This window comes from Aethalodelphis obliquidens, unplaced genomic scaffold (assembly GCF_003676395.1).
Source record: "Aethalodelphis obliquidens isolate GAN/ISIS:26980383/991018 unplaced genomic scaffold, ASM367639v1 scaffold2, whole genome shotgun sequence".
NCBI classification, from domain to species: Eukaryota; Metazoa; Chordata; class Mammalia; order Artiodactyla; family Delphinidae; genus Aethalodelphis; species Aethalodelphis obliquidens.
In genome coordinates this window covers 38,882,380-38,899,685 of record NW_020837946.1, presented here as the reverse complement: position 1 = coordinate 38,899,685, position 17,306 = coordinate 38,882,380, and the positions used below count along the sequence as shown (strand labels likewise).

Here is a 17,306-nt window from a genome sequence, read left to right as displayed (position 1 = left end):
TCTGAAGACTGATGATAATATCCTCTGGGCCTCAGCAGGCTTTTAAAAAATAGTATATCTATCTATCTTTCATTTCAGACAAAGACTTTTTTTTCAAAATTGTTAGGTATTTCCATATGTACTTGAAAACAGATATTCTATAGCAGCTCTAACCAAGAAGACTGCACAAAAGGAACAACGAAAACAACAAAAAGCTATCAGAATTTGAGAGCAGTTTTTGGCCTAAAATAGAAGGAAAATACCCCAAGAACCACAAGGTGAATATTTTGACACTGTTTTAACACTTACAATAAATAAAACATGGAAAAGTCTGCATGGGGCATTAACAGACTCAACCAATACTGGTCCCAGCTTTTTATGATTAGCTACTCACAGATGTTTGCCTTTACAAATATTTATGTATTCAGATTGATCCTACTGAATAAAAGGAAAACATGAGTGAATAAAAGTACTGCTACAAAAAGAACTTTCCAAATGTGTATCCCAATAAAAAGTTGCAAAATGCTTCTTAGATGAAGGAGGATTTACCAGTTTCTATTTTTAAGTCACACCATCCTTCACAAAGGCAAAGTACTAAAACATCACGTCTAACATATAAAAGTGTACGGAATAAAAATACCACAAAAATACTTGGCAGCAGTGAGTCCAATCAAAAGTGTTTTCGATGGAAAAGTACCTCAACTAGTCTGAGAAGCTGTCGTTCTAAAAATGTGGATAGTGGAAGGAATGCAGGATTTAGAGTCAGAAGACTTGGTTTTGGATCCGCAATTATCACTGCATTATTCTTCAACATTTTCTCTCTATGTGCTAGCCATAAACATGCAATTCACCAGAAAAGGATATAAAATGTCTAACAAAGATATGGGGAAAATGTCATATTTCACTAATAATCAAAGAAGTTTGTTTTTTAAATGAAGATTCTAGTCTATTCAATTAGCAAACTGTTTTGTTCTTACAAAAAACTACTGCTGGGTATTAAGGAGAATTGAGAATTGATATGGGATATAAATTATTTCAACCTCTGTTGGAAGGCAATTTAGCAACACAGCTCTTGGTCTTATGACTCTCCTAAGGAAGTATCTTAAAATAGAGAAAAGCCTTAAGTAAAAATTGCTCATTGCAATATTATCTATAATGAAGGAAAACTAAATGCAAGCTAAATGTCAAACAGTAAGCACAGTTCAATAACTTTATTTACAGTTTGAATTATGTTCATAAAGATAGAAAAATGCTCATATTATATTAACTTGAAAAAAACCTCAGAATTCACAATTTTCTGATTTCAGCATTTAAAATTGAGGAATACAATATAGTAAGCAGTAGAATGGGTACCTTTTTCAATATTTCCTATGTCTTCTAATTTGTATAATTACCACTAATTTTAAAATAGAAGTTTTGGAAATTGCATATCTATTTTTTAAAAGTACTCAAAGCTTTAAAATTATTTTCTAAAACAGTTGTCTAAAATATAACATCTAAAAGCAAAAATTTTTCATAAAATTCAAGAACAGCATGTGCTTTCTTTTTATATATTAACTGTGTTAATCACAGAAAGGAAATCGATAATATAATTGCCTTTTCTGTACCTTCAGATTATCCGGAAGTTCTGATCGCCCAGCATATCCAGGGTTCATTGTTATAAAGACAGCGCACGTGGGGTCAAGTTTTAGTTCAGTTCCTTCAAACACTAGTAAATCCGCACCTGCATTAATACCTGTGAGTAATCAAGAATGAAGCGACTTAGCAATTCCACATACAAATGGGACTGGTGCCATTCATTACCTCCTATATTTCTACTGTTTTCACACAATGCAGAGATAAACTAGTCCATTACCTCTTTGGAGAGTAAGAATTTGTTGAGCAACCACAGACAGTACTTCCAAATCAATTCTGTTAAACTCATCAAAGCAAGCCCAGGCTCCACAAGATAACAGTCCCTGGGAGAAAAGATCAATGAAATTTTTCAATTTTATCTGATTGAATATTACATTGAAATGTTGTATTTTCACCTCATCTTTTCGCGGATTTAATATCCTATCAAGGAAATTGCTTATTCACCCTTATCTTTAAAGCTTTAAAGATGGCTGATTCTTTTATTACCAATTCATTATTCTGCATGAACAAAGAGTTCAATCAACTGGAAAATTTTCCAATTGATTTTTTCTTTTACTTTCTGTGTATATCTTTTGCCATTTAGATGTATATCTATAATTTCATAGCCTTTCTTACTTTTTATTTACAAGCTGATTTTATTTGCTTTTTCCTTATGGACTCCATAGAATGGATTGTAATAATCCTTTAAATAAGATGACTTCTGTTGCCAATGAGACTACTCTCTGGCCTGAGCACCTTAATGACCAACTAACACCGTTTGAGGCACTAGCTTGCAGTTCTAACTCACAGATACCTCATAAGTATGTGCCATTTGGTCATAAGGAAAAACTGGAAAATCAAGCTTGAGAAGTTGAGTCGAAATGTGGACTAACTTTAAAAAATCAATGCAAAAATATTCATTGAATGTACATTCTATAGATTGCATATGTATGTATGTGTGTTTCACTGAGTACCTAGTATATGCCAGGCATGATGTAAGGCACTTTGTATATATCTTTTATGAGAGGAAACTAAGGCTATATCACATAAGATGTTAAGTATCAATAATTAGTACAATGCCATACATCTAATAGTGGCTGACCTTGGATTTGTGTGCAGTTCAATCTACTGAAACACTGGATTAAACATGAATGGCATGCAATCAAAGAGTAGTACATTTTCATTATTTAGAGAAGACTCTATGACTTAGAAATCTAATACACGATAAAATAAAAGGATTAGAAATCACAGAACAGAATGCTTATGAAGTCACATGTTCAAACAGTTATACAGATTGTGAGGTTCTTAATAGTAAGACCTATGTCTTTTTTATTTTGTACCCCCATTATTCAGCATGATCCTAACACAAAGTGTCCATATGATCAATACTTATCAATAATCAAATTTAATATTATAAGTATATGAATCTACATCAAAGAATTAAGAATATCATTATATAGATTTGAAAACTTAGCACATACCAGACTTTTCTTTAAACATTTAGGAATATAGTGGCTATTCAAACTACACATAGAATCTTTTAGATTTGCTGTTTATTTCTTTAATCATTACAACAAGGTTGTATATCATGATAGAGGATGATTAAAATAGTTACTGGTCACACAAATGTTTTCTTCATATGTTATTCATTATAATATTTTCTTTTATTTTATTCTAATTGTTTCAGCATCACAAATGTAGAGACTTTTTACGCTCCAAAACTATTATAAAATGACTAGGCCATACTTCAGGGAGGAATAGTTTACTGTATGGGGTAGGGTTGTTATATTCCTTTTTGTTAGTTTGTGTATTTTTTTTTTTAATGTTAACGTTTTCTGGAGATACTTTTGAAAAGGATTACAGAATCTTTAAAATGTACTTTGAAAAGTATAGAAAAATAGAAATCAAATAAACAAATAAGTAGAGCCCATAATCCCACACGGATAATTTTGTGTTCAATTCTACCACCTAATATTTTAAGGAATAACAGGCTGTAGCAACAAAGCACTAAAATGACCAGATGTTCATAGGTTACACCGATGAACTTAGGGACTTTATACTTTTAACTTCCCTTTTTGCAATCTTACAGACTCATAAGAGTGGGAATCTGACTCAGAATAAGAAAAAACAAAAGAAGGATTTCAAGTTCACCAAAATGATTAACAAAAAAACAAAAGAAAGATTTCAGGTTCACCAAAAAGATTAATTAGAATGTGTCTATAGAAGTAAATCATTGAACTTGTTAATGATTCATGAACTTGTTAATATTAACTTGTTAATAACAAGATCTACCAGACAAAGAAGTCTTTAGATACCACAATTTCTACATGATGCAGTGGTTCTCAAACTTCTAGCTGTCCAGTATACTGGAGGGACACCACTCATTCATTTCTATCAGTAATACTGACCCATTATAGCAAGGACTGGAGGCAGAGGTCCTTCTCAAATAAGCTTTTGATATAACCCTACTTCTCTCGAGAATTACTGAGATAATACTTTAATTTTAACTTTGCTTAAACTACAGTAAATCTTTTACTTGCATCAAATTATGTTTCATTATGAACAGCCTTTCTGAGAAGTTATCATATCGCAAATGACGAGTCAACTCAAACCTTAAAGAATTTTCCTAAAGCCAGATAATCCAACCCATCAGAACAGTTGAAAACAACACATTGTTTGGCTACAGCTTTGGCTAAATCTTTTGTAGTTTCAGTCTTTCCAGTTCCAGCTGGCCCCTCAGGTGCTCCTCCAAGGTGCAGATGAAGGGCTCCAAATAAGGTTCTGAAATATAATAAACAATCTTTGTTGAATAATGTGATTTTTATATACATTCTGAAAAGAAGAAAAATTTAAGCTGAGAGCCAAATTTTCCACTTCCCCATCAATAACTCCTTCCTTCCTACTAGTCTATGAAAATCTTTGGGCATTACTTTTGTCTGTTATTATGTTTTACTTCTGAATAGCTGTATATATGACAAAAGCAGAACAAATTCACTTTTGAAATTCAGTGCTGACTTCTGGTCAATACAGAGAATTCAGCTGACCCTGAGTCACCCAATCCCCCTACTGCAAGCATATGGAAATGCTACATAAAAGAAAAATATAACAACTTTTGAAATATATAGCCATTTTTGATTGAATGAAAAGGAAATTATCAATGAAGAGGGAATGCATAGCTGGAAAAGTAATTAGGTGCTAGAGCTGTAGACGTGCACATTGGTTTGGAATTTGCATATAAACACAAGTGTATTTATACCCACATAGAAAATAAATCCTTAGAACTGAGCAAGCTGAGGAGCTGGAATGGATTCACTATTTAAAGCTAGAAGACTTGAAAGTCTGCCTTGTGTGTAAATGGGAACTAAAATTACTCCAGCAACCTACTCAAGAGACAAAGAAGAGTCAACTAAGGAAGAGACAGGAAGCTTACCCTTCATACAGTGCCCAACGAGAAACCTACATTTCACGGAGGGTGGGATCCAGTTCCCATTACTGATGGGCCATGAACCCAAAATGAGAAATTAACATTAAAATTTTGTTCTGAAAACCCTAGAGCCCTCCACAGAGATAAATGTAAAACTGCTCCACATGGACACCTCCACAGCTGAGAAAATGTAAGACTACACGGGGAAACAACCCCTACTAAATTTAGCTCACAGCTAAAACTGGAACGAGAGATCAGAATTAAGAATCAGACTTGCAGTGACAAAGGCAGTTGGACAATCGTCTGGGAGGGTTACCGCACATATGGCACTCTGCCTTCTTTGGTATCCTAGCAATTTTTTTAAAATAAGATTTTAAATAAAAAGCAATATACATCGGGCTTCCCTGGTGGCGCAGTGGTTGAGAGTCCACCTGCCAATGCAGGGGACACGGGTTCGTGCCCCGGTCCAGGAAGATCCCACATGCTGCAGAGCGGCTAGGCCCGTGAGCCATGGCCGCTGAGCCTGCACGTCCGGAGCCTGTGCTCCGCAACGGGAGAGGCCACAACAGTGAGAGGCCCACATACCTCCAAAAAAAAAAAAGCAATACACATCATAAAATTGTGGGGAGAAACAGAAGCCAATTTCATAAGAGAGGCAACATGGAATCTAGCAATGAAAAATACAATCACTGAACTTTTGAAAACTCAGTAAACAGAATAAATAGCAGAGAAAACCTAAAGAAACAGAATTATGCACTAGAAGATAAATATGAAGAAATCACCCAGGGAGAGAGGGCAACTATAAGAAAAGACATAGAAGAAAGAAGGAAGAGAATGGGGAAAAGGCAAAATTCAAAAAACAATGGCTAAGAATTTGCCAGAATTAAAGATATTAATTGAAAAAGTCCCAAGTAGGATAAATAAAAACTCATCCACATCTAGTAACATCCAGTGAACATCAACAATAAAGAGAAAACCTTAGAAACTACAATGGAGAAAATTACCTATAAAGGAATAATAATTAGAATAACAGAATACTCAGCAGGAGCGATGAATGCCAGTAGAATATCTTTGGAGAGCTGAGGGAAAATTACTGTTCATCTACAGTTTTATACCTAGCTAATCTATCATTTAATAATCTAGTGAAGACTAAAAGAAAAAAAAGAGAGAAGAAGAAGAAGAGAAAGAGGCAATTTTAGATAAATACTGGTATAGCTCACTACTTGCAGAGCCTCACTTGAACAATTACTAAAAGTTATTGCCTAGTAAGGAGAAAAATTAAACCAGAAATCAGACAAAGAAAGAAGCAATGGCAAGTAAAGACACTGATAAAAGTTTTGGTAAACCTACATAAATATTAGTTGTAAAATAATGTGTAACGGTATATAAACACAGATCGTTCTGTGTTAGAATTTTGACTAAAACCCCAAGCTGAGAGCTTTAAAATATTTAAAGTCAAGAGAATGCCTGCAGCTTCTCCTGATGGCAGAGTAGGAGAAAACAGGGATGGTAAGAAAGATCCACTCTTACTGATGGCAAAACAAATGTGTGTATCATCTGGCCAGGTTTAGATCCCACTGGAAGGGAACCAGATTTGAGTCAAGCTGAATGGGACCCTGTGCAGGAGGCCCATGTAGAATCAGAGGAGACCCCAGGAAGAGGGTCAGTGTGTGGTGGACCTCAGCAGAGGCTGAAGCAAAAGTCACCAGCAGCCAGCCAGAGAAGGCATTTTCCGCAGGTGGGAGAAGCAGGTGACTGCAGATTCCCAAAGAACCCACATAAACATCCCCTGGGAGATCTGGTACATCCAGACTTGTGCCATCAAGGAAGGCACTAAACAGCCAGGAGATAGTTGTCACCCAAGACACCTGTCACCTATAAACCTACCTCTCCCTTTCCTTCTCCTCTCCTCCATCAACCCCCAACACTAGAGGAGCTAAAAGATGAGCTATTGAGGGATGAATGCAAAGGACAGGGACAAAAATGACAAAAGACTGACCACATTTACCTTCCCAAATGCAGGCCATGAGCTTGAGTCAAGCTCAAGCTGGAAGGGAAGGGATGTTTTAAACTGGTTGAAAAATAGTAACTTTCATTTTAGACCTAAATGGACTTTTAGTACCTGAAAATAATAACACTATTCATTAACATATTAAAGTTGCCAGAAAGAGTAGGAATCTACCTTAGATTTCATCCAGAAATGGGGAAAATATTTGATAGAGCAAGTTTAAAAGAATGGTGATAAAAAAGAACAAAATTGCTTTCTGCTCGCATCCTGAGACTGGTTTCGTCAATAAACTACTTACAGTTGAGAAAATGAAAAAAACAAAGTTTAATTTAGTATTTGACAATAATTTGGAGTATGGGAGATGGGACCTTGGCGTTAAACATAAAGGTCTTTTATTATTCAGAAGGACAATAAAAAACAATGTACATGTAAATACCTATGAGATACCTGATGGAGATATCCAGCAGGCATGTGTGTGGAGAAACTTAACAGGAGAGAGACCTTGGCTGGCGGTACAGGTTTGGGGATCTTCAGAATGTAGGCTGTTAAAGCCTAAGAATGGATGAGGACATTCAGGAAACCATGACGCAGGAAACAAAACAATACATGAAGACAGAATTCTAGAAAATTCCTTGGAGAAGGAAGAAGGATGTCTCAAATGATCCAAAAGGAAGAGTCAGAAGTTTCAAGAAAGGAGAAATGAACAAAGTAAAAAAATAACAGGAACGCCTGATAATACTTCGAGCTCTAGAGCTGAGAGGAAGACGCCAGCAGAGAAAGAAATTGAAGGTCATGTTGAGACAAGAATTAAGGGTCTAGGCAAAGATAACAGAGGATACATTTGGTGCTTAAAAAATTGAGTAATTTAGGAGTGAGTGAAAGTTGTTCCAATTAGATCTTTAAATTAATGAGTTTACCTGTAACACCTGTCAGTGAGTGGAGTAATAACCAGCCTAAGAGAATTACCCAGATATTCATATCCATATCGTAAACCAGCATTAATCATCTTTGTTTCTAAATGATTGTCCTAGTACAAATCAGATAAAATGAAGTTAGCTTAAATAATAAAAATTTAAATAATATGAAACCTCAAGTTCTTAAATAATAGCCATGTTGTAAACAACAACTTTAAATTTCACTTTTCAGGCATCATTTAATTCAGTAGAAGAATTCAATATCTAATTTCCTTGGATAAGTAATTGAAGTCACTGGCTTCAATTTTCCCCATAGAACAACTTTGGAAAGTGTATTTATTCTTTACCTCTCTTATATTTTCTTTTTTTAAACTTGCTAACACTATTTTATTAAGGTATAATTGACATACAACATTATATTAGTTTTAGGATACAACATAATGATTCCATATTTATATTTATTGCAAAATGATCACCATAATAAGTCAACATCCCTCACCATACAGTTAGAATTTTTTTCTTGTGAGGAGAACTTTTAAGACCTACTTTTCGCAACTTTCAAGCATGCAATACAGTATTAACTACAGTTGCCATGCTGTATATTACATCCCCATGAATTACTTATTTTATGACTGCAAGTTTTGACCTTTTGACTCCTTTCACCCATTTCTCTCACCTTCCCTACCCTCATCCCCAGGCAACCCCCAATCTGTTCTCTGTATCTCTCAGCTTTTTTATTTTTATTTTGTTTTTTAGATTCCACATATAAGTGAGATCACATGGTATTTGTCTTTCTCTGACTTATTTCACTTAGTATAATGCCTTCAAGGTCCATTCATGCTGCTGTAAATGTCAATATTTTTTATGGCTGAGTAGTATTCTATTACATATTTATATCTATATCTATATCTATATATCTCACATCTTCTTTAACCATTCATCCATCAATGAACATTTAGTTTGTTTCCATATCTTGGCTGTTGTAAAAAATAATGCAATTAACATGGGTGTGCATATATCTTTTTGAGTTAAGTGTTTCTGTTTTCTTCAGATAAATACCCAGAAGAGGAATTGCTGGATCATACGGTAGTTCTATTTTTAAAGTTTTTTTTGAGGAGTCTCCATACTGTTTTCCATGGTGGCTGCACCAATTTACATTCCCACCAAAAGTACATGAGGGTTCCCTTTTTTCCAAATCCTTGCCAAGATGTGTTACCTCTTGTCTTTTTGAGAACAGCCATTCTACCAGGTGTGAGATGATATCCCATTGTGGTTTTGATTTGCATTTTCCTGACAATTAGTGATGTTGAGCATCTTTTCATGTGCCTGTTGGCCATCTGTATGTCTTCTTTAGAAAACTATCTATTCAGATTCTCTGCCCATTTTTTATTTATTTATTTAAGTGTCCAAGAGGTGCTTTATTTATTTATTTAACATCTTTATTGGAGTATAATTGCTTTACAATGGTGTGTTAGTTTCTGCTTTATAACAAAGTGAATCAGCTATAATATACATATACCCCCATATCTCCTCCCTCTTATGTCTCCCTCCCACCCTCCCTATCCCAACCCTCTAGGTGGTCACAAAGCACAGAGCTGATCTCCCTGGGCTATGCGGCTGCTTCTGCCCATTTTTTAATCAGATTTTTTTTGCTATTGAGTTGCACCTGTTCCTTATCTATTTTGGATTTAACCTCTTATCAGATATATAGTTTGCAAATATTTTCTCCTATTCAGTAGGTTGCCTTCTCAATTTGTTGATGCTTTACTTTGATGTGCAGAAGCTTGATACAGTCCCACTTGTTTATTTTTGCTTTTGCTGCTTTTGCTTTTGGTGTCAAATTCAAAAAATCACCAAGACCAATGTAAAGGAGCTTACCACCTATGTTTTCTTGGAATTTTATGGTTTCAAGTCTTACATTCAAGTCTTTAATCCATTTTGAGTTAATTTGGGGGTATGATGTAAGATAGTGATACAATTTCATTCTTTTGCATGTGGCTGTCCAGTTTTCCCAACACCATTTATTAAATGTCCTTTCCCCATTTATATTCTTGGCTCCTTTATTGTAAAGTAATTGACCATATATGTGTATGTTTATTTCTGGACTCTTTATTCTTTTCCAATGATCTATGTGTCTCTTTTCATGCCAATACCATACTGGTTTGATTACTTTAGCTCTGGTAGTATAATCTGAAATCAGGGAGTGTGATGCCTCCAGCTTTGTTCTTCTTTCTCAAGACTGCTTTGGCTATTTGGGGTCTTTTTTGTTTCCATAAAAAAATATTAGGATTGTTTGTTCTATTGTTGTGAAAAATGCCATTGGAATTTTGATAGAAATTGCATTAAGTCTGTAGATTGCTTTGGGTAGTATGGACATTTTAACAATGTTGATTCTTCCAATCCGTGAACACAGATCTTTTCATTTATTTGTGTCTTCTTCAATTTCTTTCATCAGTGTCTTATAGTTTTCAGTTTATAGGTCTTTCACCTTCTTGGGTAAATTTATTCCTAAGTTATTTTATTCTTTTTGAGCAATTGTAAATTGGATTGTTTTCTTACTCTTTTTGATAGTTCATTATTCTCCTATATTTTCAATCATTTGTTCAACTTGTTTTCACTGTAGAGGGAGTATTATCATCATCACCATTTTACAGATAAGGAAGCGGGTGCCTGAAGAGAGTAGGTAACTTGCCCAAGTCACACAACTGGTAAGGGGAGGATGTAGCATTTGAAACAATCAGTCTACAGTCTGAGCTCCTAACCACTGTACTCATGGCCTCATATGGTTTTCCAGGGTTCTGGTTCTTGTAACTCTTCTCTTCCCACTCCATACCTCCCAAAGCCTTTCACAAAAGTGAATATGATAACTTCTGAGTCTCTATCTCCAATCCTCAGCTCTCTCTTCCCATTCTCAGCAGGCCCAGTCTTGTTCACTGTACTGTTCCTGCTCCTCCTGCCTTCCTGATGGTGACTGACATCACCAACTACATAGATCCCCTGATAAAAACCTTCCTCCAGATTATGTTTCTGGTTAGTTCAATTGATCAACAAGAGGAAAGTTTAATGACTAAATCATACTAAAACAGTCTGATTTGTACACTCTTTAGATGCATCAGGAATCTAAGAACACAATTATAAACTGATTAGTTTCAACATTTTACAGATTCAGCAAGCATAATGACTAATTTCAAATGAGTAATTTTTTATAATTACTCATAGTTTGTGTGCATCTATATATGTATTTCTATGTAACTATACATTTGGATACAGATATAAACACAGTTTTCAAACACTTGACATATAGTTTTTGGCTGCCTTAATCTTCAATCTGGAGAATGCTTTTTAGGTATAGTCAGCCATCAGCTAAAATCCTGTATTACTGATACTATTTCTCATGTGAGCTAGCAAGCACAAATTATATACCTGTGAGCTGAAATTGCTGAGTAATAACATTCAGTGATATTACTTACTTGCCAATAGTACCTAAGCTGACTTAACCATTCAAAGTCAGAGTCATCACTAACTTTCTTTTTAACAAGTGTTGTGAGAACATCTCTAGCATGGACATCCAGCACCACGAGGGCTCCCAGAGTAACACGATTCTGCTTGGACAATTTGCCACGAACCAAGGTGACAATATCATCAATTTGTTTGTTACATTTTTCCAAGTATTGCTCAAGAGACTGAAAGAAAATAAGATATAATTACTCAGTGTGATCAGAATCCTTTTGAACAAAAAATTTTTGACCTAGCATGTATACAGAGTATTTTCTACATTTTTATTATAACTTTCCATATGACATAACTTAAAAATAATCAAAAAAAATTTTTTTACTACAAAGGTATTAGGTGAACAAGCTCAATCAGGCCAGACATAGTTGACATACATGGTTTGCGCCTACCCAACATCCCCTCCTTTCCATTTCTGCTCTTGTATGCTCTTGTGGTTTTGTGAGCTGTCAATCATATTGCCCCATCTCCAAGGCAATATGAAGGAGGGCATGTGTGACCCAACCAGAGCCAATCACACTTCTTTCCAGGGACTGCTATACAGATGGGAAGAAAAGTGCTCTTCACTAGGCTTGGGAGACTCTCAGAATGCCAATCCGAAGCTACTGAAAGCCTTCACCCCACTGCAGAAAAAAGCCTGACAGAGACCAGTAGAGATGAAAAATAGACAACAAAAGAGAAACTGCAGCAGTGATGAAGCCCTGAGATCCTGATTCCAAATGCTCTACCTTAGATCTCATGAATCCTTCTAGTACTCCTGTGTGAGCTTCTGAGTAGGATTTGTGCCACTTGAAATGTAAAGATCCTAAAACACAAAACAGCTAACATTTTAGTTTATGGTGAGCTAAGGCCAGTTCTAAGGATCAGGCTCTTTTGGGAGGGGTCTCTTTTCTGGTGGGTAAATCTGATCAGTATGTGAAAAAGAGAAGAGGGTTTAGGAAAATCAAATTAAAATCAATGAAAACTGCTGTGCCTAAGGGAAGTGTAAATATGCTGCAGCAGGCTGATGTGGTCACTTTTCCCCACTCTAATAATATTTAATAAGCATTGGGCACCAACGAGTTTATTTCACTCCTTTAGGACCAGGTTAAGTGGTAGCAATGAAACTAAAAATGAGGATTTCCAAGGATGAGAAAAGCTTAAAGGGTAGAGTTGGAGACTTGTTTCTTTAAGGGTCACTTTTATTACTCCTTGAAATATTTTATCCTTTTTTTTAGGAAGTCATTTTTTCAAAAGTTTGGTGCTTGAACACTATTCCATTTATATCATTTTCATAATTAATTGCTATTAATTTGCTTCATAAGTAGTGAAAAATAAAATTCTGTCCCACCTATGTCTAAATAACCCCAAGTGTTTAAATTCTTGGAGCCAATTGGTGAATTTAAGTATATTGAGTACACAGATTAGTAAGAATAGTTTTGCTCCCAAGAACACAAACTACACCAGGTGGTGCATCTTAGTTTCCTAATCAGTAAAAGTCAGGATCTTTGAGAGCCTTACCAGTTCTCACATACTGTAGTTCAACACAAGGCATAAGATTAAACTTTTAATGTTTGGACCTGACAGTATAAATTATACGTCCATAAGAATTTGTTACTATTTACATCAGCAGAATGTATTTTGCTACACTAGAGAAACAGATTTAGAACTAAAATTTAGCTTCAAACTGTGATGAACTAAGTTCTTTAGGAACCATATTATAATAAATCAATGAGAATTCAGATCAGCTAGATTGAAAAAAATCATGATATTGAATCACTTTTGTTACATTTTATTCATTGTAAACTGTTCTGTACAGTGAACTAATGAATCTAAAGGTAACTATCAATACTTTATATAGTTATCCAAAATAAACCCTGTGTGGAATCATATTTTTATCATACCTAGTTCCCTCTACATACACAATGATAAACTGACTCAAAATCATAGCAATATTTGCAATAACCCAAGCTCTGTGACAGTGGTGATTCTTCCATTCATTTTTAGCCCCTGTAATAGCTCATATACTGACTAGTTCCACAGTGACTATTCTTTGAATAAATAAATGGAAACAGATCCTGAGGCGAATGGGTCCTCTGGAAGTGGGACAGTACAACATGGTGCTATCATAGCATCCAGCTCCAGACAACTTGGAGTGTTTGCAGAGAATGGAAATGTCTAGTCTCCTCTGAGGCTGCCAAGAGTCTCCAGCTACTGAACCAAAGATATCAGTTTCAAATGTGAACCACACATTAATTAAGGAAAAAGTCATCAACACACAGAATACTAAAACATGTGCTACCCTCCCCTGATAGAAACACATATTAAATCACCAGTGCTTTAGAATACTAAAACATGTGCCATCCCCTCCTGATGCTGCTACAGAACCTAAAGAAACTGAATATGCATGAGATACAGACAGGGACAAGGTACACAGACAGCAGATGAAGGGCATATTGAAGCAGAGTATTCACAAGCAGAGGAAAAAGGAAAGAATTAATTTTTAAGGACACGTACAACGCTTAATTTCATTCCATGAAATTTAGCTATGTGAAACATCACAAAACACAACAGAAGAGAACAATCCAGCAAGTAACAGCGAAAAAGGCTGGCTAAGTTCCACTCAATTACAGCTTTAGAGGATCTACGTCTACGAAGCTGAGTCCCCCTGGAGTAGTAGTCACTCAAGGCATGGATTCTCATTTTGGCTTTCTCTGTGAACGGCTCCATACGTGCACCATATTACACGAGTGGGATAAAATGGAGTAAACTAATAAATGAGTGAATAAATAACCTCATCTCAGTATCAGTGGATACTGTTGTAAGCCAAAAAAAAATCTATTTGTATCTGTATAAAATATGCTAAGAACAATATGGTAAGAATTGTAGGCAGATAGCTTTGAGCAGAGGACACATTGAAATGGAATGACCTAAATTGTGTGTCCCTTGAGAAACAAATTATGCCTGGGAGATAAGTAGAAGCATGAAAGGTTTACACTTAAATTCTCTACCTCAACTCCTACCTGTTCCAGAGAAAAATATCGTTTTGACAGACGGGTGGAGGTTTAATAAACACCACGTTTAAACTGAAGAAATGTGGAAGATGCCTACAAATTTGTCTTATTTGATCACATTTGCTTCTTTGTTCCCTCTATTTCCCATAGTGATGAATGAGAAAGTTGGCATGGTGGTTTGGGGGGCCAGCAAGCAAGGAGCGAGATCCATGTCCCCCAGTAACCCACATTGGCGACAGAGGAATCCCTTTGTGTGGGGAGGTGGCTGCGTGGTAGCTTAAAAGTAAAAAGACAAAATGAAGTTTCTGGACCCATTGGGGAGAAAAGAAACATGCACATAGACAGCCAAGAGCCCAGGAGTATCCCCAAGGGCTTACTGCTGTAAGGGAAACCCTCATTCCCCGTGCTCTGGTTTCCATGAGGAAAGACTTTTTCCTAAAAATCCCTGACTTCCTGCCCTATGCCCTTATCCTTTCCTCAGAGGAGAAATAAGTGACCTGTTGGTAAGTTGGAGTGAACTAAGCATGTGACACTCAGCTCCCTCCTCTACGAGACCTGCCTGCTTACAAAGAATACGAGTCTCTCTCAAACCCTACACTCACCAGTGCTCAACAATACCTTACAGACAATAATGCCAAACTCCATGTAAAAAATACATGAAAAACTCATGGTTTTAAACAACATCTGCAATTGCTAGATTCCAACTGACCTATCAGTCAACCAAAAGTTGACCTGCTTGGAATCCTACCTTATGGATAAGAATGCTGCTTCTGTTTTTATTATTATTTTAATATTATAATATTAAATATATATTTGTTAGAATAATTAATATTAAGCATCATTCAAAATATTATTATTTACTAAAAATCAGTACACTAAAAATTAAAATAGTCAAAATAAGTCAATTAATATCTTTTGTCTTCATAGGGTAGTTTTACTGAAGATATAAAAGAGAATTATGTTATGTATTTCCTCCTAAACTTTCTGAGTTTAGGACATTTCTTTGTCCTATTATCACTGTATTTTTAAAGGCATAAAAATGTATATAATAAAAAGATTGAGGCTCCAGTACGCTTGGCTTTTTGAGTGGATTGTCTTTATTTTTTTTCAGAATAATTGTATTTTGGCAATTATAACTATTTAAAAAATGCTGCAAAACCTGTGGGTAATAAAAGCTCACCTTTTGTCCTTTTGCAATAGCTGTTTGTACTTCTGTTGTCCAAAAGGTTTGGGATACACAGAGAACTGTCTGTCCAGGCCAATCTCTTACCCAGTTAATTCGTTCATGTTGTGTATAGGCAGAAAGTGCATCTCTAATTACCTAATTGAAAAAGAAAATGCTAAAGGTAAACAATTTCATACTTTACTTGAACAAGCTAAAAAATGAAGAGCTAACTCCTGAGTGGATTATCTTGTACTGCTCAACTTCTTACAGCTTAGCCAATGATGAAGATCTAAAGCATGTAACTAGACAATTTCAAGTTTTTCCATACACCTGAGAGCAAAACAAATATATTACATAGCATTTTATTTTGCTGGTACATAATCTATTTGTGTGAACCACATTATATGAAATATTTCTTTGGCCAGTCGTAGCCAAAAATGTCCTGGGTACATCTGGACTGAACGCAAGCAATTTAATTACAAAACATAAGTTCAAATAATTCCAAAATGAGATCTATCAAATTCACACATATTTTCTTTGAACTTAATCAGATCCCCACTCAGCCATGTGTATATTTGTACATGCACACTCAAGCACCCTACACAATTCCTCTAAAGTTCCTCCTGTGTTTCCAGACCTCACTTCCCTCTCAGTCCTGTAGTTTGATGCCCAAGGCTATGATGACAGGGTGGACATATAATTCATTCATGGAGAGTTGAGAGCTGTAAATTCAGGAAGCCTAAGTCATGTACTTTACTACATATGTTTTCAGTGAATTCATAGATCCATTTTTTCTATCAGCCATCAGTGGGAAACATTCCAATCTATTATATGTATCAATCAAAAATAGTAGCATCTATGAGGTGATAGTCACATTAATGTCTGAATTTCAGAAAAGATTATCAAAATTACATTTTTCTGAGAAATATATAAGGATAGGCAAATCTTTCTGGATTTCTAGTTTAGCTAGGATATTTACGGAGTTGAATAGAAATGAAGGGCAATGTTGTCTATTGATAATAAAGAAAATGTAAAAGGCCAGAGGAAGCCACAGAAAGGGCAGGTGAAAAGGAGAAACTGAGAGATGGGAGGAACACAGGAAAGAATAGAAGGTACAGTAGAGAAATGCCAAAGATGGAATAAATATGTGTTCTAGAAGGACACTGTGGAGAGAATAGGAGGGAGGCATTAAAATCTAAATCACAGATTTCTATACAGTTGTATGAGGAGAAATATGATTACATAAAGTTCTATAATATTGTATATAAAATATATTATTAAACTGTGTATGCCATATATGAAAAATAACATATTTTGGCAGTAGCAAGCTGCCAAACTACAGCAAACTGCAGTATTAAACCCATGATAATCCAGTAAGATAAAAGGGCAAAGGTGCCAACATGATTTTTTATTATTTAGAAATGACACAAAATTCACTTAATTTAGGCATGCAGTAGCCTTTCAAGCAAGCAAATACGTACAGCACAACACAGTAACACACATAGCTCCTATCTGTAGTATTTTACATTGCATTCACTTGCATTTTTCCCACCGACACAAACTTACACATGAACATTTGGGGAAGATATTTCCTAGCCGCTTACTTGCCACCCCATCTTAATGCTCTGAAATGGTAACCAAAATATTTTCTCTGAGTACTTTGACAAACAAAATTAAAAGAATAGTTGAAATAGTATTA

At 35.4% G+C, this 17,306-nt stretch overlaps 1 protein-coding gene across 1 annotated transcript in view; it reads right to left on the bottom strand.

Moving 5' to 3' along the window:
* DNAH7 (dynein axonemal heavy chain 7) overlaps positions 1–17,306 on the bottom strand; it is a 245,023-nt gene that overhangs the window by 147,213 nt on the left and 80,504 nt on the right. Inside the window, exons 21-26 of the mRNA XM_027125386.1 lie at positions 15,623–15,763; positions 11,410–11,622; positions 7,943–8,052; positions 4,206–4,374; positions 1,835–1,937; positions 1,587–1,714 (exon numbers count right to left, since the gene is read on the bottom strand). Coding sequence (XP_026981187.1) covers positions 1,587–1,714; positions 1,835–1,937; positions 4,206–4,374; positions 7,943–8,052; positions 11,410–11,622; positions 15,623–15,763 — 864 coding nt within the window. The remainder of the gene's footprint in view (positions 1–1,586; positions 1,715–1,834; positions 1,938–4,205; positions 4,375–7,942; positions 8,053–11,409; positions 11,623–15,622; positions 15,764–17,306) is intronic.